General features: G+C 34.5%; 3 protein-coding genes across 3 annotated transcripts; 2 read left to right on the top strand and 1 right to left on the bottom strand.

Moving 5' to 3' along the window:
• Positions 1 to 1,838: 1,838 nt before the first annotated feature.
• Positions 1,839 to 7,047, bottom strand: LOC143611582 (O-fucosyltransferase 1-like). Its single transcript, XM_077085771.1, has 8 exons — positions 6,892 to 7,047; positions 5,472 to 5,550; positions 5,297 to 5,367; positions 4,941 to 5,029; positions 4,695 to 4,818; positions 3,476 to 3,759; positions 2,488 to 2,617; positions 1,839 to 2,399 (listed from the first exon to the last, which is right to left on the bottom strand). Exons 1-8 carry the CDS (start codon positions 7,045 to 7,047, stop codon positions 1,839 to 1,841), a joined length of 1,494 nt encoding a protein of 497 aa, XP_076941886.1.
• Positions 7,048 to 8,604: 1,557 nt separating this feature from the next.
• Positions 8,605 to 10,627, top strand: LOC143611583 (uncharacterized). The gene is made up of 2 exons (XM_077085772.1): positions 8,605 to 9,000; positions 10,273 to 10,627. Exons 1-2 carry the CDS (start codon positions 8,605 to 8,607, stop codon positions 10,435 to 10,437), a joined length of 561 nt encoding a protein of 186 aa, XP_076941887.1. The 3' UTR covers positions 10,438 to 10,627.
• Positions 10,628 to 17,797: 7,170 nt separating this feature from the next.
• Positions 17,798 to 19,471, top strand: LOC143611584 (uncharacterized). Its single transcript, XM_077085773.1, has 2 exons — positions 17,798 to 18,857; positions 19,056 to 19,471. The coding sequence occupies exons 1-2, from the start codon at positions 17,798 to 17,800 to the stop codon at positions 19,469 to 19,471; spliced, it is 1,476 nt and encodes a 491-aa protein (XP_076941888.1).
• Positions 19,472 to 22,912: the final 3,441 nt, after the last annotated feature.

A 22,912-nucleotide genomic window follows, 5' to 3' on the forward strand; every position in this document is an offset into this window, starting at 1 on the left:
TTTTTTAGTTGTGTTGCTAGTCTTTTCGTGTGATTCATAGAATGTAAAATGTGATCCTTTAAAAGTGTAGCATGCAGAGATAGTGTTTCTCGTTCCGATGAACACCCAAATATGTTATAGGTTTAGAAATAGAGATTTTGAACATATTATGGTTCTTGTATATTTTGTTTATGGAAGCATTTTATAAATGAGAACTTTTAAATAGCTAGAAACCAAATGAATCAACTTTTATAGAAGAGAAGATACAAGGCCGTTTCAAAGGCTGTAAACAAACACAAATGGGCTACGAGTGAATACACGCTTGTTGAAATCTGTGTTTATGTGCGTATTTGTTTATTTAACTTTAATCAAACAAATAGGTAGCTTATTTAGGGGTGTTTGGGATTTCTTATTTTTATTAACTTATAAACTTTTTGAAAAGTTAATGTGTTTGACAAACTATAAGACCTTGTAGATTTTAACTTATAGAGAAGCCAATATAAAGGGGTTTTAAAACGTTAAAAATCTGTAACTTATTAACTTAATGGGTTTGATTTACGTATTACACCCTTCAAAACCATTACACTCATTTTAAAAAAGAGTGTCTTTTTTAGTCATTTTGATTTTCCCCAACACATAAGCTAATCCAAACATTTTTTAAAGCTTCTTTTAAAAAATTCATAAGTTAACTATCTTGTTAACAAAAAGTCATTTTCACTTAAATAAGCAATCCCAAACACACCCTTAAGTATTCTTAGTGTGCGTAAACAAATAATTCTTTTTTGTTGGTTAAAACAAAAACTTCGTGTTTTTATTTAAGAATTCTAAAGGAACATAAACAAACATGACTAAACAACAAACAAAAATTAATACGAATCTAACTGATAATACAGAGAGGCGAGTTTCTAAGCATGTTGATAATGAGCATACGACAGCTGAAACGTGCAATATAAACGAACAAAAGCAAAACTAATACCTGTTGATAATTCTAATCTTTATGAACTTACAATACTATATAAACGAACAAAATCAAAATTAATACAAACCCAACTAATAATATGGAGAGGCGAGTTTCTGAGCTTGTCGATATTATAGCTTATAATAGCCGAAATGTGCCCATGGTGCGAGCACATATCGATTAAACAGAAAACATAACATAAATTATGATCAACATTCAACAATGATTAACTCCTGTATCAGTACTATATAAATATTATATATACCAAAAGTACATACACAAAAACATATTGACCCGCTGTTTATAAAGACTAAAACTTGAAAAAGCAAGAAACCTAAGCCAACTCAAATAGGAAACATAATAAAGACTTAATACTAAAATACAGCTCCTAAACTAAAACTCTAATAGTAAACCAACCATAATCCGTAAACCTTTCACATGTGAACAAACATTGACTAATCTAACAGATGACTTTACAATGGCATAACCCACTTTCTAATTTCAAGAAGTAAATGTAAATAAAGGAACAAACAGTAATAAACCTTAATGGCCTAGCAGACATATATTCGTTTTTTTTTTTTAATTAAATGAACAACAAACTTTCTGCAACGTTATTGGTTTACACCCAAACACACATATATAAACCACAACCCACATTTGCACCAACAAGAATGTTTCATTATCTAACAGTACCTTCATAGATATCTCATGTCAAGTAGATACCTCTAGAAAACGTGTGCGACCAAACAATATACTAAAATCAATGTTTTCATAACCTTAAAGCCGGCTTCTATAGACTCTAATACACATCAAACCCGAACTAGATTGTAACAAAAGGTATCTTGGGGTCGTCATTTTGCCTCAAAAAAGAATCATAGTGGGGATTTCAACTAACATTTAATCAACTGTCGTGTTCCTTGCTATCCAAGTTACTAATCATATCATCACTCGGACATCTATCAGCAGGATTTACAGCCGACTTTAGACAAAAACATTCTGACCACGAATTCGTATAAAACGACTCGGGCGACACCCGCTTATGTGGCCCACCAAAATTTGTTTTAACCATTACACGCCTAACCGCCTCTTCAAAACCCGCAACATGCCCCTTTTCCCGCTCAATAAAAACAGGTGCAAGCCCTTTCCTATCGGGCCGAATCGCGGTCCGGAACCCGGAATAGAGGCGGTGGCCCAATAAGTTATTGGCAAAGTTACTGGGGCCATCATATGTGGGCATAAAGATGTCTGATAAAAGACAAACCATATAATCAACGGCCGACCCGATTAACCCCTGTGTGTTGTCGGCTAACTCTTTCGATGAATCCACGGTGCTATGATTTTCAAGTAAAGGAAACATGGACCTGAATGGTTTCATAAACCGTTCACCACCGAAAAGTTCACCGGCTGCTAAGTAGATACGAGTTGAGTTATGGAAGCCCAGTGCGCGTAAGATTAAACCCACCTAGAAATATTTAAAAAGAAATACGTTATTTTTGTTTGAAATTAATAACCTTGGATTAGTTAAGACAGTTAGGGTAAATTGGAGGTACTTCTTCTGGAGTTAACGGACATTTTCCAATAGAGCGTCTTTCACTATAAATAAGTTTCTTTTCAGCAAAGTTTTCTTTTCTATACTTTTTCAATATCTTTTGCTCTGAAGGTGTAAATATATCAAAACACCTGCAAATAGGAACAAATATTTAGACTAGAGTATGAGTTTTTTGCCATGGGTCAATTGGTCAGAACTCAAAAGTCATGTGAAGTGATGCTTAAAATCTCTAGAATTGCTTAAGAAAAGTAGATGATTATTATTGTAATCATGCATAAAAGTGTAAACGAACCAAGCTGACTCGTGAGCTACTCGAGATTGGCTCGTTAAGAGCTCGAATTGAGCCGAGCTTAAACGACCGCGAGCAGCGAGCTTGAGCCTTAAAATAGCTTTGTTTAATAAATGAGCCCGAGCTTATCGAGCTCAAGCCGGCTTGCGAGCCTAAACAGGCATATTATTTATAAAATTTTTAATTAAATATTACAAATATATTTAAATAATAATAATTATTATATATAAAATTATAATAAATATAAGTAAAGAACATATACTATGTTTTATGTAAAAATAATAGTTAAAAATATATAAAATAATTATACATGGATATAAATAAATAAATAATTATATAGAAAAGTGCTCGAAACAAGCAGAGCTCGAGCTCTTGTAAGTCAAACGGGCCGAGCTCGAGCCTAGTCGAGTTGGGCTCGGGGTCGTCTTGTTTACACCTCTAATCATGTAGTATTTTCTTTCTACCAGTATTATGTAACTGCATTAACTATCATGGGTCGACCTGACCTGTTTCGACCCGTGCTATAATTACACTTTTACTAGAACCAATTTTGACCCGTTACTGGCCTGCCTAACTGCCAATTTTGCCATCTCTTATTATGACACAAGGACCATTATCATAACTCATAATAATATTAAGCGAATAGAAATCTAGAATGAAGAATATAGTACCATGAATATAGTACCATATGATAACTTACCCTGCAAAGGACAGCATATCCATTTCGAACCGAAGATGAATTGACATGAAATGACCTTGTGATCGAAGTTTATTAACTATTTTGTGGCTTAATTCCATAATATGTGGTTTAAACACAAGGGCATGATAATTGACCCTGCATCTTAACCGTTGATATTCAGCGTTGTCAATCTCTTCGGCTAATCTATGAGAAAAAGGGGTGAGATATATAGCACCATGTTCTTTCATTTTCTCCAAAGCAGTTGTTGTGTACCAGTTTATAGGAGCATCTCTAGGTGGTCGAAGCTACAAAAAAATAATAATAATAATAAAATTGATGTTAACTTGTGTTTGCCACTAATTTGATGTAGGATTGTAAACAAACTAAACAAACAAAACAGAGCATGTTCGCGTGTGTTCGTTTAACTTTAACTGACAAACTATCGAACACGAACAATAAAAGAAACGGGGTTTTCTTGTTTGTGTTCGTGACTTCATTCGTAATGAAAATAAATGTGTCCTTGTTCGTTTATGTTCATTTGTTAATAGTATAAGCGAACCGTTCACGAACGAACATGACTGAGCTAAAATCAGTTAATAGTAATGTGACGAACAACGGGTTGGGCCTAAAAATTTGTTAAACTCGACTAAGTTGTAACGAGTCAAAAAAATCTAAATGAATATATTAGCGAAAGAACTTAACAAAGATACCTAACGGACATAAGTGAACGTAAACGAACGAAGTCACGAACATAAACGAACAATTATTACTTGCCTCCTTAAGCGGAAGCACATGGACTTCCACTGCATTTACTTTAGTTAATTTTTTTATTGGTTTTGCATTTACATGTAGTGTAGGTCGTGGGCTAGTGTGTTATTGCATGGGTAGTTTATTTCCAGTAGTAAGGCTACAAAAAGCTAAACATATGTGTTTCAAAGGCATGAAGGAAAATTATGAAAATGGTCTAATATCTCTCTTTATAATTTCTTCTGGTCCTCTAAATCTCCATTCCTATTTTCTTTGGTGACTTGATCAAGATATCACGAACATAAATGAACAAACTATATGTGTTCATGCTAGTTAGTTTAACTAAATGAACAATTTTTTTGTTCATTATCGTTTGTTTTCTAAATACACAACATAAACGAGCTTCCTGACAAACAGTTCACAGAAATATTCGGTTCATTTACAGGTCAAATTTGATGAATATGATGGCGTTTTAAGTGCATATGAAACACACCTGAAAAGCTTTTATCTTTTTTGTCTTTCCATTTTTCTTAATCTCAGGAATGCTTTCTACGATTCGTACATCATTTTGCAGTGTCTTGATAAAATGGTCAACATCATAAAGGCCCTGGAAACCGCTGTACATGAGCAAGAAAGAGCAACCGATATGTTTATGAAAATCTTAAAAAACAATAAATATTAAGATTAAGTAATTAATTTCAGAATTAGGTTAAACGGTATTAAATAATTCTAGATGTACCTGTCATCGTGCCAATATGAATTTGCATCCAGTTCAGGCAGCACAAGGGTGGCATTCATTATTCGTGCAGCAAGAACCGCGTTACAGATCTACATAAAGTTAAATCCTCAATTTCATAATGCTAATGAATGAGTAGAATAGATATATAGATGATCAAGCTCTCGTCTTAACGGCTTCTCAAATATATGCATAAGGTTATGATTATAATTTCCTCAATCATAACTTTTGTTAAAAAACATGCAATAAAATTGCTTATTATTAAAGGATACAGTCTTAAGCATGATAAAAATCAACAAGTTTTACATTTTTTTTAATAAAGTGGAGCTTTTAACTTTGAAAATTTATAAGAAACTTACTGCTGTCCTCTGCTGATTTAGACCACCATTACAACGGACACGCAGGTACCCATTGCTCTCACTTGGAGGTGCTACAAGTATTAAGGAATAGTAAGAAGTCACAATAAATAAAAAGGTATTAAAGTACAAGTACTTTGGCAAGATGCAAATAAATCAAAACATCAAAAGTACATACGAGGCCAGTCTGATCTTGGAACAGAGGACGGTATCCAACCATCAGAATCAGCAGTATCCCAAAGTTTCTGCACATCAATCTGTTTAAAAAGTGGAAATCAAGTCTATAAGTATACAAGTGAAAAAGCTATAGTAGTGGCCATGAAACAAAACTATGTAAATTGATCTTCTTGTGCTCATATATATGTATGAAAATGATAGGTTCGTAGTTCATTTATTGATGACTCAACTGAGAGCTCTTATTTTCTTCTACATTTAATCTAGAACTTATATTCTTCTTCAAGTGCATTGATCTTCTTATACTCTTATACATGTATAATAATGATGGTTCGTTTATTGGCATGTATTTTGGACCCATAACCTATCTGTCTTGATGAATCCAAACAGGTTTTATTCCTGAAGTCTTCTTACAGTTCTATCAATCCTCTTAATACCAAGTAAACACTACATCAATACACTTGTCACGGATGTTCACCTACTGCCATAAATGCCAAATAACTAAATCCATTTCATAAAACTACACAAATATTCCCTATTCTCTTGATAGCTTTACTCATCTGGCAATATGTTAACTTAAAGCGTCAACCGTGATAAACTAATCCGGTAGCCAATAATTTAAGGCAGGCATGTAATCTTCTAGTACATAAAAATCAAATGAAACTAAGAGTTTATAAAAATGCAGCTCAATTTATTTGCATGATGCATCATGTACATAACAAAATAACCTAGGAATCTACTGAAACCAATGCATTACCATGCATTATTAGGTCAAAATTCATCAACAATAATGGTAAACTACATCAATACGCTTGTCAACGATATTCACCTACTGCCATAAACGCCAAATAACTAAATCCATTTCACAAAACCACACAAATTTTCCCTATTCTGTTAATAGCTTTATTGATCTAGCAATCATTATATTAACTTGTAGCACGAACCATACAAAGCTAATCGAATAGCCACTAACTTAAGCCATACATGTAATCTTCTACTAGTTAAAAATCAAATGAAACTAAAATTTCAATAAAAATGCAGCTCGACTTATTAGCCTAGCACATGATGTAGAAAACAAAAAATAACATCTCAATCTACCGAACCAATGCTAATAATAATAACAGCACATTATTAGGTCAAATTCAACAACAATAATACTAACTCTGCAACATTTCAATCAAACGAATTCAGATGTAAATAGCTTTATTCATCTAACAATCATTATATTAGCAGCTTGTAGCATCCTTAGAGCCAGCCATACATGTAGTAATAGTAGTTAAAAATCAAGTGCAGTTATAATTTTATAAAAAGGTAGGTCAACAACTTATTTGCATACTAATACATGATGCAGAATGAACACATTATTAGGTTAGGTTAGGTTAGGTCAAAGAACAGTAATTAGTCTGCAATGAAAATCAATTGACCTCAGCTGGCGAATCAAAGGCTGAAGAATAAGAGATAACGAAATAGAGCGTGGGCGCAATGAGTAAAAGCGCTGCGATAGCGAGTTTAAGTCCACCTTTAGGTTGTTGTCGGTTATGATGCAATTTTTTGAATTCTCCAGGCCTGTAACAAGACATGGTATATTTATATTTAGATCACACACATTGACGAGCAGATTAGGTGAGTGCGTGCTTGGTGTTAGTTACCTCCTCATTTACAGCAACTATTGGAGATTGGATTGCACTGGACTTGAATTCAGGTGGTGGATCTGAATGATATTTGATGGATGGGTGTGCTGTTGAGGTTGGAGAAGCAGTGAGTGAATGTTTTTTGAGTTTTGGGGTTACAAGGAATTATATCAAACTTATGTGCCGATAAAAGTAATTGATTATTGATATCGTCACTCACGTGGTTTATAGTTTGTGACATGTCTACCTTTATTTTAGTAACACAATTATGGTAATTAAACTTATATATTAGCTTAATTATAAAATTAAATAGGTAACTAAACTTATATTAGCTTAATTACTATATCTATGACAATTTCAATGGTGAAATAATGCCGTTGGATCTCTTACAATAAAAGATTTGACGGTCAACGAACCTAGATTTTTTTTTGCTGGATTATTGTAGTGCAGTTTTAAAAACTTTATTGAATTTGTGATTGACCATTCCGTTTGTGGTTTTAGTAAGCAGGTGATGCGAATATATTTCTACGCTTTAATTGGATACCCAATTGTTTGGATGTGAAGCCTTGAGATGACTTGCATAAAAAAAAAGGTTTATGAGTTTGTCTCCTTTCTTTGTAACAAATGGTACATTTATTGATGGGTAAACGATAGGGATTCCTTTCATATGAGTGAAAGCGAGAGATCTCCAATCACTCTACCACAAATGACATGCATATGTGTACGATATTCTACTATGCTCTAAAGACATATATTTGGTTATCAAGCCTGCTATGCACGAGGTATTATTTAATATCTATCAACCAAGACATAAACAATTAGTTAACATGTTGGTCTTTACGACATAATTATTTGACCTGGAACAATAGCGTGATTGCTTTTGCATACTCGGAGCTACATACTACACGCACTTGGCCTGAAGCTCACCGCTCGGTTGGTGACGGATCTGATTATATGTAAAGAACTGAAGATTGGGAATTTGGGATTATGGATCGAAACATTTACAAAATACCGGGGAAAGAAATAAAAATTTAGAGTATTCGAGTTTTTACGTATATAAGAGCATTCCTAACCCATCCCTCATCTCTATCTCTATAATTACACTAAAAATACAACACTTCTCTCTGCTGTTCAATTAAATAATACTTTCTTATACTTTTATCATCACAGTTTTCATTTTCCTCTACTCACAACCAATTCAGCAAATATTAAAAAAATAAATATTGATAAACAAAGTTTTCCGAAATTTATAGAAAATCACTATAATTTCTCTTTTTACCCTATAGTTTACACTCAAAGTCACATCCAATAATTTATAAATTCCTTCAATAGTTGTAGTGGATGGATTGAGTCGTTGAGTGACTCAACTTGAGTCTAAGAAAAAAAAAAAAAAAACTTAGGCGGCGAAAACGAAGCACATCAAAGTCTTGTGTCACAAAACAATACCCACTTAAAAACCTGTTTTAACAAAGGTTCCAAAACCCTCAGTAACGCCGTCGTCGTCAAATGTCGACCTCACGGTTATTCCTCCGTTGGTCGTCACTAAAAACCGTCCACCGCCGATCCGCATCCACCGCGTCTCACCACAACGACCACCACCGCAACCAGGAGTATCACTCCCCTAACAATTACCTCAACAGCTGGAAACAGCCAAGCAATCCAAAGGAAGCTCAAGCTCAGCTCCACCAGCTCCGTCGTGAGTACGCCAAGAAGGTTAAGGCGGTGAGGAAAGAGTACATTGAGGAAATGGAGCAAATGAGGATTGAGAGGCAACGGAAGGATGATATTAAGAAGGAGGCGTTGAGGATCGAAAGCGAGGAGCGGAGAGCTGCCAAGATGGCGGAGAAGAAGGCCAAGGCCGCTGAAAGGCAGGTTGCTCAACACGAGTTTCGCCAAATGCTGGTAAGCTTTATTACCTTCTTATTCATTATTAATCCTGCTGAATCAATACCAGTTAGGATTTAGGGCTCAGAATGTGCTGCTGCTGCCATGGCTGTAAAAATACAATTAATCCCCAATTAATTTAGTTGGTACCCCTCCGACTAGACTAGTCACCGATTAATCGCTATTCGGTCAAAATTGAAATATTTGTTTATAAAATTTGGTATATATATATATGTGTGTGTGTGTGTGTGCTTGAAAATTTACATATAAATTCGTATCCAATTAATCGCTCCCATGCCTGACTAGCGAAATGTTGCACTAAGTTAATTCATGAAATATGGAATTGCTGCATTTAGTTAATTCATGAAAGCATACAGTTAGGATTTAGGGTTCAGAATCTGGAATTGCTGCGTTTAATTAACTCATGAACTCATATAATTTAGGGTTCTATGTTTCAAATCACTCGCATCTTTGATGATATTTTATTCAAAATTTGATGATCAACAAGGCTCTGTAGTTCAGTTAGGCACCTTTTCAAATTGTGTAAATATCTAAACCCTATAACTTGTTATCTAGGCATTCACGAGCACAACCAATCTTAATGCCTGAGTCACACCTTGATATTGTTGCATGAAAAGAAATCTTGACATAGTTTAATGCTCAATACTTCAATTTATATCTGATAATTCGTTCTTATGTAAATTGTTAGTTTAGTACTAATCATACCGCGTCAATCTTTTGTCATTAGGCTTCTTTGTTACCATAGTTTAAAGAATACTTTTTTTCTGAATAGCTTCAATAGTGCATTCAAAGTTTTTGTGCCCTGTGCCGCCATGGTCAAATACACAGAAATCAGTTGGTTTGCTTTGTTCAAACTTCAAAGACATCATGCACAGTCAGCACGGACAAGATTTTCAACATTTCGACAGAAAATTCAAATTAGTAGGGTTTGTATATTTATAGTTTCTAGAAGTTAGAGCCTGTTCTAATCTAATGCAAGGGGAAAATCATGTGCCTCATGTTGTTCTGGTTCAAATTTGGTCATAGTTAGGGTTTGTATGAGATTTATATGTAAAACACCAAAGGGATGACAAAACTATGTAACGTTTACTTGATAAATAGGTTGTTTTGCAATTTGCGTGATAGAGACACAACTTTTGGTTGTAAACAAAGCTTGTTTGGTTCTACATAGACGCACCCCTCAGCTTTAGTGACTCGCTTGGTTTATAATTATTATGAGAAAGTAAGTTCACTTATTACCAATGCCTATTGAAATTTGGTGGTTTGCAGTTAAAAGAACGAGCCGAGAAGCTTGAATATCACAAAAAGAGACAGCAAAAGTTCTTGGAGGAGAAGAAAGAGAAGAACGAGCTCCTTCGTCGCAAAAGTTCCCAATGGATTGATGAAAATGAACTCGAGAAAAAGATATTGGATGCCATTATCGATGACGTCTAAGGTGGCCATTGTTTCGACTCGTGTTTTTGTTTTTATTTATATTTTTATTACTTTGTGCTCTTGTTAGAACTCAAGATGTAGACTTGAAGCACACGTTGTTTTAAGGTCAAGAAACCCTTAGTTTTATAGTTGCAAGTGCAAGCATGCACACAAAATAAGACAGAAAATGTGTTTTCAGGTCTTTTACTTGTGGCCTGGGTATGATTGTATGAAATGAAAATCGTTCATTTGTTTATTATTGTTGGTTAATTAGGTATCTAAATATGTTAAATTATAAACATAATTCTATAGTGATTCACAATAATATAAGCGATGTTGACTTTCTTGACTGCTCACCCTACTCGCTCAAGTTTCAAGCTTATTTAACATAAATAACATGCATCCAGTTCAAGGGCCAAATATGTTATTTGATGGTGGATGGTGCGGATCTTGATCGTAATTATGATAACTTATGACCAGAAGTGTAGTATGTCATTGGAATCTAGTTAAGACCATACAACACTTACATTTAACGTTCGAGTTGTTATAAAGGGAAAGTTGTATATCTTCTTTGATGAATTTTGGTTTGCATCAAATCCATTTGCTTGATTATTTAGCGATGAATAAGGAATCTGAAATAGAACTAACCTAAGTTATTGACTTATTTATGAAGACAGCATCACAAGCTTGAAGTTTTCTAGGATTAGCCTGTCAATAAGTTTATGAAAACTAACGTATCCATTAATTTGGTTAAGGGGAAAGTAAATACGGTGCTGTTATACAACTAACCTTAGATGGAAAACCTTTCAAAACTATGTTGTTTTGATTAAAAGTTACCAAAATTAATTTGAAATTTCCATGTCTTTTACTTTTTTTTTGGGATTCTTCATGACTCTTGCAGTTTTGATTGAAAACTAACATTTTAAGGTGTGTTTTTTTAATTGTTTCTAGCTTCAATTAGAAAAACTAGTAATTAAAATTAATTTCAGTTATTAATTACTTTTTATTTTCTTTAATTAATTGGGACAAAACCGTAAGGGATAGGAGCATTTCAAATTAATTTTTGATAACCTTTAATCAAAACGACGTAGTTTTGAAAGGTTTTCTGTCTAAGATTAGGTGTTTGACAGCCCTGTATTCACTTTCCCTATAGTATGATAACCTATGTAAGAGATTATTACAAATATAATAATAATAATAATAATATACCAAAATGACCATGTCAAATAGTCAAAGTTGAAAATATAACATGCAAATAGAAAAAGCAACTTGATTAGAATGATCACAAATTCAGTTTAATTTTGATGAAATAGAAAATAATAATAATAATATTTATCAAATACTTTATGGTCCCCTCAAACTGTCAAGTGGTGCAACAACAGAGAATAGAAATCGGCCACACTCTTAGTCGCAGCAACATATCATCCATCCTACCACCAAATTATGAAAAAACTTTGAGCAAATCTCACATTCTCTCTGTCTCTCTCTCTTTCTCTCCATCATTTCTGCAAACCGTTGTCCTGTTCTTTTATATCCTTGCTTGCAAGCCACAGGAGAAGAAGATCATCATTAATTCATACATACATACATACATACATACATACATACATACATTCCAGCCGGCCGGTAACTATACTCCACTGAAACTCCATTATCGTTTATTTTCATGTGATGCTAAGCTATATTCGAGCTTCAATATCTTCGTCTTGCTTTTCACTAGTTTAGAACGAAATCAGAGCATGAAAGTTTAGATTCAAAAGTGTAAGTGTGTGTGTCTTCAATCAAATTTGTTTTGTTATTTCTCATAATCGTTGTTTGGGTGGGTTTTAAGTTAACTCGTTTTCATAATTTCAGATTAAAAACAGAGTACCAACTCTTTTCTTTTTTTGACCGATAGAAACCCTAAAATCAATCTGAATGTTGTGTTTTGTTTGGTTTGGTGATGTCCAATAGAAACAGAAACTTTGTTTTCTCTTGGTGATAAATTTCTTTCTTTTCTTTTCTTTTTAAATTAATTTTTCATGAACACACCTGATTTGTTTGTTTTGTTATCTTCAATCAAATTCCCTAATAATGAGTTGTGTTCTTCATGCCACAGCTGATACATTGACCTTCACCGGACCTCCTTTTCACTCCCCTCTTCATTTCGCTATTCAACCTAATTTCAGCTAGTTTTTTACTTTTGTTATCTTCAATTACTTCCAAGTTTAACTGTAACACTGCATTCTCGGGTTTAAAATATAAGGAAAATAAATGATAAGATTGGATAAGGGAAGAAAGAAAAAGAAATTATATACTTAAAAGATATTCTCGAGTTAAAAGAAAAGAAAGTGTTAATTACATTCTTGAGTTATATAGAAAGGAAAAGATAGAAAAAAAAATTGTATGGTTACAATTATATCCTCATTCTTGAGTTAGATAGGAAGGAAAAGATGGGTAAATTAGTAATATATAAACTTTTCCTTCACAATTAGGTCATATTTGGCTGGAAAGTTTTGGAGGAAAAAATGCCTAATTTTTCATTATATTCTCTTTCTTTTCTTTTAAAAAAAAAACTTAAGAATGAAACAAGAAAGATTTTCTTATCTTTTCTTTTCCAAACCCTTAAATAAAAAACTCAAGAATGCATTATAAGTGTAAGTGTGTGTGATATATAGCTGATTTATGCTCTAGCTAATTAATACTATTATTATTATTGCGCGCCCGCACGCGCACACACACATATATAATTAAATATCACATGTCTTTGGCATACATTTCCATATTTACTCACATCATTAATTAGGGATTTAAACGAGTAGAATATATGTGGCATTTTATGCATACATCATCAACGACCTTTTCCATGAAACCTGTAGGTTCTCAAAATGGATCTAGCAACTTGTTCGAATCAATTCGTGACACTAGTGAGCGTAGGGGTGGCAAAACAAACATAAATGGGTTGTTTTGGGTCAACATGGATAACTTTTAAAACCAAAATGGGTCAGGATGGATCAAAAGAATTTTTCAAGAGATGGGTTGGAAGATTGCTAATGGCTTATGGGTTAGAATGGGTTTGTTTGTGAGTTAGGTCTAAAACAAACTCCATCATATTATATTTCAAAACAAAACCCACGAAACCGAACAAAAACCAAAAAAATCAAAACCGAACATAAACCAAACACATTGAAACGACAAAAAAAAAAACAAAAACAAAATTGAACCAAAAAAACCAAACCTGAACCGAGACAGTACTGGTTTTTTTATAATGAACGAGGACGATAGAAAAGCATTTTAATTGCTTTACTTTTTTCGTTTTTGATTTATATTTGAGTTATTACTTTTTAATTAATTTTTTGAATTTTTTTTGAGGTGTTTTTAAATTACTTGGGTCAAGATGGGTTAACTTAACCCATCTTGACTCATATCCATCCAAACATTTAAAAAAAAAAATCATCCTGACTCATACCCATCTTGGCACAAATACATTCTGACTCATCAACCAATCCAATCCAACCCATTTATTTTGCCATCTCTAAGTGAGCGGAAATCACTAGAATCACTCGGATCTCGAATCAAAAGTAGTAAAACCATATATATATATATATATAGAGAGAGAGAGAGAGAAAATAGTACACGTATAGAGAGAGACAGAGTGTCAAGAAAGTTGTGGTGTCTAGATGAATAGTAAACTATTTATACACATGGAACTAGGGTTTCATTACGGGCCATAATGGGCCGGCCTAGCAGGCATTTACAAGCAAGTGGCCTACGACTCAACGGAAAAAGTTAAACAGAAGCTAAACTAATATTATATGATAGAGAAATCTATCTAATACATAAGCTCAAATAATAAATAACAAATATGGCACAACAAACCCGATGGGGTACGTACGTGCAATTAATTGTTGCCCGTTTGCCTGTCACTTTATTGTAATCGTTTTGATTTTAATGATTGTTAAGAGTACATTTTAAGGTTTTTACTTGTCATACCATATGCTGATTCATTACGTACATTTTTGAATTTCAAAATTTTAGGCGACTGTGATGAAGTGTGCTGTTATGCTATTAAAGTTGATTGTAGTTAATCGCTTGAATAATTTCCAAAATTCAAACAGTGTTCAACTTCGTATACTACTTTAAAGAAAAGTTGGCCCTAAAGGTCCTAACCCCTCTGCTCATCCAACTGCTTTACTTGAAGGTACTGATTTCTTTACAACTTGATTATGAGAAAACTGACTAATTAACCGATGAAAAATATGGTTACCCGGCCAGTTTGGTTAATTCTATCTTCGATAATAGCCCTCTTTTTCTGTTGGGTTATGGCCACGTGCTACCACAAAACCGAATTAACCAAACTGGTACATTTAGTACTTAACAGCTATACACCTAGCTAATACTTTTACCGCTATTTTTTTTAAATGATTTGAGTATATGTTTGCATGCTTGTATATAACGTGTAGAAGCATAATCCTTATCTGTTACACAAACATGACGTGGCTATTTTTGTGTTATCCTAAAGATTTAATATTATATATATTCCTTTTAAAAACTATATATAGATAAAGATCAAATGGTGGTGCCAATGTCACAAATTCCTTTTTAGAAACCCAATGTTTTATATTTATATATTTAGTTTCATCATATAAACAAGTTTGGTAGTGTTGGTGTGTTGGCTGAACTGTTATTTGTAAATTTCTTTGTGGTTAAGTTGTCAGGGTTTGAATCCCTTTAGCTTTTCATGTGCATCATTTATTTTTTTATATGTTTGTTCTTTTAATTTTGGTGGCTCTTTTTTACTTTCTATTTATTCTTTTAATTTTGGTGTGCCGTTTTTAAAAAGCTTTTCAATCTAGATTTTTTTAAAGTTTTTTTAAGTATAATAATTTAAGAAAATTGAGTTTTAGATTTAGTTCCGGTATCGTAACGAATTTAAGCGACACCAACTAAAAACGCATGTAACACCCACAAAGTTTAGGTCCAAATTTGACAAGTTTATAAAGATAAATGACCAAAAATAATTATGAGAAAGGTAATGGGAAAAAGGATGAGAAAGAAAAGAAACCATATTATGTTAAGGGACTAAGTAAGGAAACTCCATCCCACATGGAAAGTGGGAAAGAAATAAAAGCACTTTATAAGGAACGAGTTTTCCATGGTAATGTTCTTATGGGGCTAACCACTCTCACTAATCCTAACGGAGGGTGCGAAGCACCCGACGCGCACGCGCACGGACTCCGACTCGGGCGATGGGCGTAATGTGGCGTTTTGATGGCACACTTGGCACGCTCGCATCGCCGCGAGCCGCGTAAGGGCCGCTTTAGTATTTTTGAACTATGAAAGATCGACCAAGAAGTGACAAGATACTAAAGTTCAAGGACTAAAAATAAAAATTCTGATTTCCAGACACATCGCGCTACGCGACGGGTATACAGACTAGATCATCGCGCTACGCGATGCAGTTTCCCATGAGTTTAGAAAAAGGGGTGTCGCGCTACGCGATGGTCCAGAAGGAAGGGGGTATCGCGCTACGTGATGACCCGGTTAAGTAACCGGATCAACCACGTGTCAACACGTGGCAAGATCTTGTGAATTGCGGCGTCGCGCTACGCGACGGTCCCCAAAACTTTGCCTATAAAGGGGACTACGGATTTGAAGCATTCTCATCCCAAAAACACCTTTCTTTACACACACATAACCTAGGGAGGCGTTCCAGACGATCGTAAGGTTCCGAGACTCTGATTTCTCGTAAAACGTGCATGAATTGAAGTTCTAACGCTCCGTCGAGTGGTTAAGCGAGTTTGAAACAAGGTTCTGACGGTTTAAGTAGAAGTGCTACTTGTACAAGGCTTAGGCAAATCAAAATACCCGCGTAAGGTAGGGATTCTGCTTAAGTTATTATTTTATTATTATATAGCCTGGACCCTAGTCAAGGGTATAGTCTATACCTTGATCAAGTAAGTAAGTGAAATATAAGCTTTCATAAGATAAGATTATTGATGAAATGTTGCTCTTTATTTTTATAAAGATATTACTTATGTAAGAAGAAACTTGATATATATACGTTTCTTCATGATGAAGAAACGTAGCATATAAATGTTTTGTAAAATGAAATGAATATCAAGGTAAAGGTTATGCAAATAGACTTAAGGTTTATAGCTAGATTGTAGATCTAGTTATTTATAGAATGTTATACTAGTACTATAGGTCCGAGATAAAGATCAAACATCTGTTGGTGAGAAATCTTGAAATCAACAAAAGGTGAATACGTCCAAACCTTTTTATAGTGTGAAATGTTTTATGACGTGAATACGTCTATGTACTATATATTTTGAAAAGATATTTACTCTTTGAAACTATGGACTGTTATCCATATGTAAAAGAGTTATGGAAATATTGCATGAGGGTTGGTTCAAATCCTCTAAAACGTTTTGATACAAGGTAGTACTAAACACTCAGGCTAAAATACACATGTGTCTGGATCCTTACATATATGTACTGTAGTGGGCACACTACAAACATACTGACCATGAGGCAAGTGACTCTCTCTAGGGCGAGTGAAGTCCGATTATGTGGTTTGTGCGTATGTTTAGTTCCGATGAGATGGGATTGAGACCCACTGAGTCGTTGAACACTATTGGTGTTGTGGCATTACGAATTGTGAAAATGTTTTATTGAGTCAGCGTATTCATCAGCATATAGCTGACGTATTTTGAAACTAGTTTCAGGTAACCAGGAGTAAGGAATAGTGATGGATATGCCAGTGGATATAGAAGAACACTAGGCATAGTTTACAGCTGATGGCTCAGCAAATTTTGTAATGAAGCATATATATATTAAACTTGTTCTTAAACAAGAAATTTTGTAAAAACGATCAAGGGTGTTTAAATCCCTTTATTATGAAATTAAATATTTTAAATTAATATTTTCCGCTGCAAACTTTGATAAATTGACAAAAGTGGTACCAACTGTGAGTCACACGCCTAGGCCCGAAGGCGGGGGTGTGACAGGTTGGTATTAGAGCCATCGGTTTTAGCGAATTAAGTATTTTACTTAGGCTTTAACCAATTTAAGTGTATGAAAGTACGGATAAGATATATATGCTTTTCAATAATTCTTAGAAATAGTAACTAATAGTTACCTCCTATTTTCTCGTCTTTAGAATGTCAAAAAGAGGAAATTCGAACGTTGAAGTCAATAGTGGACCCTCATCAAAACACGAGAGGGAGACTGAAGAAAAATGTCGATAACCAAGTTGTCGAAAATCAGGAAGTGAATGTTACCCCTCCTGCTGATGATCAATTTGTGAGAAAAGAAGATATGCAAGAACTGATTGCAAGAGGAATTGCCGAAGCTTTTCCAGCTATGCTTGAGACTATGAGGAAGAAGGAAACATCGAGCAATGAGAAATCTAAAGTCTAAGCGAGAAGAAGAAAAAGAAGAAAAAGAAGAAGAAGAACATGTCAGCTCTAACGCTGATAGCGATTATGAGGAGAAGAAAACCAAGAAACAGAAGACTAAGAAAGGTTTTAGTTACAAGACATACCAGATGTTTAAGTCCAAGAATTTTGATGGAAGCGATGGTGTTATTGCTGCACTGGGATGGCTTGAAGAAATGGAAGCCATTAATGTCATTAGTAAGTGCTCTGAGGAAGAAGCAATTCAGTATTCCTCCCAATCATTCAAAGGCGAAGCTCTACAATGGTGGAATACCCTTATTCAAGCCAAGGGTAGATTAAATATGTACAAGCTGAGTTGGGAAGAATTCAAGGATCTTGTAACCAGGAAGTTTTACCCGATGAACGAAAAAGATGAAATTCAAATCAAATTTTTAAATCATAGAGTTGCTAGGACAAATCTTAAGGACTACAATACTAAGTTCTTGGAGTATTATAGGATAGTACCACACTTAGTAACGCCAGAAAATAACAAGGTCACTCGTTATATCTGGGGTTTGCCAAAAGAGATTAGAGATATGGTCAGATCATCTCTGCCTCAAACCATTGATTCAGCCATGGAGTTGGCTGGATATATGATGAATGGATTAATCAGAACCCGTGAAGAAGAAAAGAAAGAAAATACCTTCAAGAGGGAGGTTGTGTTTAAGAAAAATGAAAGGGACAACAAGAAACCATATCGTGGGGAGAAGAAGAATTCTCAATCACCAATTCCGTTATGTAAGATATGTAACCGAAGACACTTCGGAAGGTGCAGGTTCAATCAGTCAGTTACCTGTACCAATTGTAAGCAAGTGAGTCATGCAACCACTGATTGTTGGAAGAATAAGATTGCTTGTTATGGTTGTGGAGAAACAGGACATTTTCAAAATGAATGTCCGAAGAGAAAGACTGGAGGAGAAAGTGCAAGTGGTAGTGGAACCAAGAATGAAGATAGGAAAGGAAATGCACGCGTTGTTGTGCTCAACACTGAGAAGGCAGCTGAGATGCCGGAAGTCATAACCGGTACGTTTCTCGTTAATAATGTTTATGCTAGAGTTTTGTTTGACTCGGGTGCAAATCAAAGTTTTATAGATAAGAAATTTTGTAGTCTATTAAACGAACCCTCAGTTAAATTAAACAAATCCCTCATAGTAGAAACAGCCGACGGTAATCAATTTAAAATATCTGAAGTATTGAACAAGGGTAAAATTCTATTATCAGGACATGTCATACCTGTCCAGCTGTTACCCATGACATTGGCAGGCTTTGATATTGTTTTAGGTATGGACTGGTTATCTGATAATCAAGCCCGTATCTTATGTGATAAGAAAGCAATTGAAATTTGTGCAAACGGGAAGACAATTCAAATAGTCGTAGACAAAGATGGAGGTCATGTTAGCTTAATCTCGATGATTAAAGCTAGTAAATGTCTACGTAAAGGATGTTTAGCATTCATGGTGTATGTAACGGAAGAACCTAAAGAGAAGAAATTAGAAGATGTATCAATTGTCTCAGAATTTCTTGATGTATTTCCAGAAGAATTACCAGGAATACCACCAGAGCGTGATGTTGAATTTAGAATAGATTTAGTACCCGGAACCGCTCCAATAGCCAAATCCCCGTATAGACTAGTGTAAGACCCCGAATCCCGGGAATCCTACAGTTGGTAATCACATCCACAAATTCACAAAAATTTAAAACCAAATATGTTCATCTTATTAAAATCAGTTCAGAGTAGTAAACAGCGGAATAGATAACATCAAAATTCCCAAAGCCAGGGAAAGTGACCAAAATTAAAATTTAAATACTTATGGTAATAATTTAAAAGAAACAGTTTGCATTATTAATTCTTCGACTAGATGTGCCTTCAACCGTCCGAGTAGTCTCTAGCACGTCCAAGTGGAAATCTCTAATCCTCAACCTGAAAGTCAATCTAACATACTCACAAAGTCAGCTTAAGCTGAGTGAGTTCAAGTTTTTATAAACAATAATTCATACTTTATTTCAAAGCTATAGTTATAAACAATAGAGAAGATATAAATAAAATAAATTATATATAATTCACCAATTAATACAATCATCGTCGAACACACGTACACGGGCCTCCCCACCCCGAGTCAAGACTCGAGTAATATATTTGACCCGGACGCGGTAAGACCTAAGCATGTGACACGAGCCTCTCCACCACGAGTCAAACCCGAGTAATATATTTGACTCGGTCACAGCTTATACATCCAAGCACGAGATACGGGCCTCCTCACCCCGGGTCTTCCCCAAGTAATATATTTGACCCGATCCCGGCTCATACATCCAAGCACGTGATACGGGCCTCCTCACCCCGGGTCTTCCCCAAGTAATATATTTGACCCGATCACGGCTCAACATCAGGGTCGAGCAAACGTACAACCCAAACACGTAACATCAGTGCATGCAAACACAAAGTAGGCATACACAACATCAGTAGTCGAAATGACTACAACATCGCCAAATATAGGCCAAGAAATAATGTATATACATATATATATATATATATATATATATATATATATATAACATCCCAAGGCCTACCATTGCTAGCAAGCTATATAAATTCGTTTAAAAACATTTCAAGAGTTTAAATATCAAAACGAGATTATAAAACATTCCAAGAGTTTAAATATAAAAACGAGATTATAAGACATTCCAAGAGATTAAATATAAAAACGGGATTATAAAACATTCCAAGAGTTTTAAATATAAAAACGAGATTATAAGATATTCCAAGAGTTTAAATATCAAAACGGGATTATAAAACATTTCAAGAGTTTAAATATATAAACGAGATTATAAAACATTCCAAGAGTTTAAACATAAAAACGGGATTATAAAACATTCCAAAAGTTTAACTATAGAAACGAGATTATAAGACATTCCAAGAGTTTAAGTATAAAAACGGGATTATAAAACATTCCAAGAGTTTAAAATATATAAACGAGATTATAAAACATTCCAAGAGTTTAAATATAAAAACGGGATTATAAAATATTCCAAGATTTTAAATATAAAAACGAGATTATAAAACATTCCAAGAGTTTAAATATAAAAACTGGATTATAAACATTCCAAGAGTTTAAAATATAATACGGGACACGAATAGTTAGGCCATCATCAACACTAAGTATTCGTACTTAGACATCTATATACATCCATATATTTATATCCCTATAAATACCGTCCAAATAATAACATCAGGGTCGAGCACACGTACAACCCAAACACGTAACATTAGTGCATGCAAACACAAAGTAGGCATACACAACATCAGTAGCCGAAACGACTACAACATCGCCAAATATAGGCCAAGCAATAATGTATATACATACATATATATATATATATATATACATATATATATATATATATATATATATATATATATATATATATATTTAACATCCCAAGACATTCCAAATTACAAGTAAGCCTATGGGCCATAAGGTAATATATATTAATCAGTCCAATACATGAACTAAGTAAATAGGTCTACTCGCATTCAATTACTACCAAGCCTATTAACATCATCGAGTCTAGACCATATTCAGGTATATAACCTTAAGGAATATAAGACCATAAATGAGTCTATAATATCCTAAGGCATAAAATATAGTTCACAAATAGTTTCATAAATGCACAAATATGAATAAGGCTATGTAATACCATCCAAACGAGTGAAATCATTTAAAATTGTATTTCAGTGTGTATGCTAGCCCAAAACGTAAAAGAGTAAAAAGGGCATCATGAACTCACCTGGAATCGATCGAACACCTGCAACGAGCTAGGAAATCCCTACGTGCACACTCACAAGTAAGGGCCTGTAAATAGTACATAACGCGTTACTAAACTAGACCGTAAGAACACTCTTGCCTAATGGGCCGTTCAAGCCCAACACTTTGGCCCAAGCCCCAATACTTGGCCCCAGGCCCAACAACTTGGGCCGAGGCCCAACACAAACCCAATTACTTTACCTCAGCCCTAAAAACCTTCAACTAACCAAATCCATCCTACGATTATGGCCGGGGCTAACCATGATGCACAACTCACTCGCCGGAAATCAAATCGAGTCGAATACGCGCGTAATAAATCTTAAAACCAATTGTCAAACGAATCAGCCCCTAATGGACTAAATTCCCATCTTAACCTTTTCTTACATCATAATTATGTCACCCAAGTTGATAGGGTTGACGGTTCCTTTTTACAACTTTCAATTTAACATTTAAACGAAAATTCGCGCACCGCCGACTCGATTGACAAATCACCAACCAAAACAGCCCCGAGTATCAAAAATATAATTTTACCACAGCCTTTAAACCCCCCTAGGGCTGTACAAACTGATTCGGTCGGTCCTCCGATCGTTTAATGCATCAAACTCAACAATTGCCAATCCTACACCCGATAAACCATAGTTTTCGAACTAAAATCGATTGACCGACCTAAACACCTCCATTGGCCATAAAATTTTAGTATGTTGTAAGTGACATACCTAGGAATTTGATGGAGCACGAACTTCAATTATAATAGCCCCGAAAGATGCGAGAAAGGGCGACCACCGGTTAAGCCTAAAACGAACTTATCGATCAATACGAATATAACATGCAGATTTTAGCATGCAAAGATGTATTTTATTACATAGGAAAACCGTGGAATTAAATTATTAAATTTTTACCAGTGTTGCATAAATATCTTAAGTTTATAAAAATATTTTTATTATATTTTTCTAGTGGACACAAAAATCATAAAAATTCTTCCAACACAAAAAGGTATGTGCAGCTATTTCAGTTGCGCAACAAAATGGTTTTATTTTTATAAAATTCATTACCCAGCCAAATTAAACGATTCCAATTGGGTTTGATTCCTAACTCAAAATATTAACTTCCAGAAGTGGAACCAACCAATTTAGACTTGTCAAAGTTATGATGTCGGGAAGACGGACCAGAATCCGTCGTTCCGCATCAAGTCTGACACTCGATTTTATAAAATCATAAAAACTATTCGAATCTCGTCCAAAAATTACGTATTATACTTTTCTGGAAACTAGACTC

Source organism: Bidens hawaiensis, unplaced genomic scaffold (genome assembly GCF_021521415.1).
Source record: "Bidens hawaiensis isolate Kalapana, Puna unplaced genomic scaffold, B.hawaiensis_p1.1 tig00031738_1, whole genome shotgun sequence".
Taxonomy (NCBI): Eukaryota; Viridiplantae; Streptophyta; class Magnoliopsida; order Asterales; family Asteraceae; genus Bidens; species Bidens hawaiensis.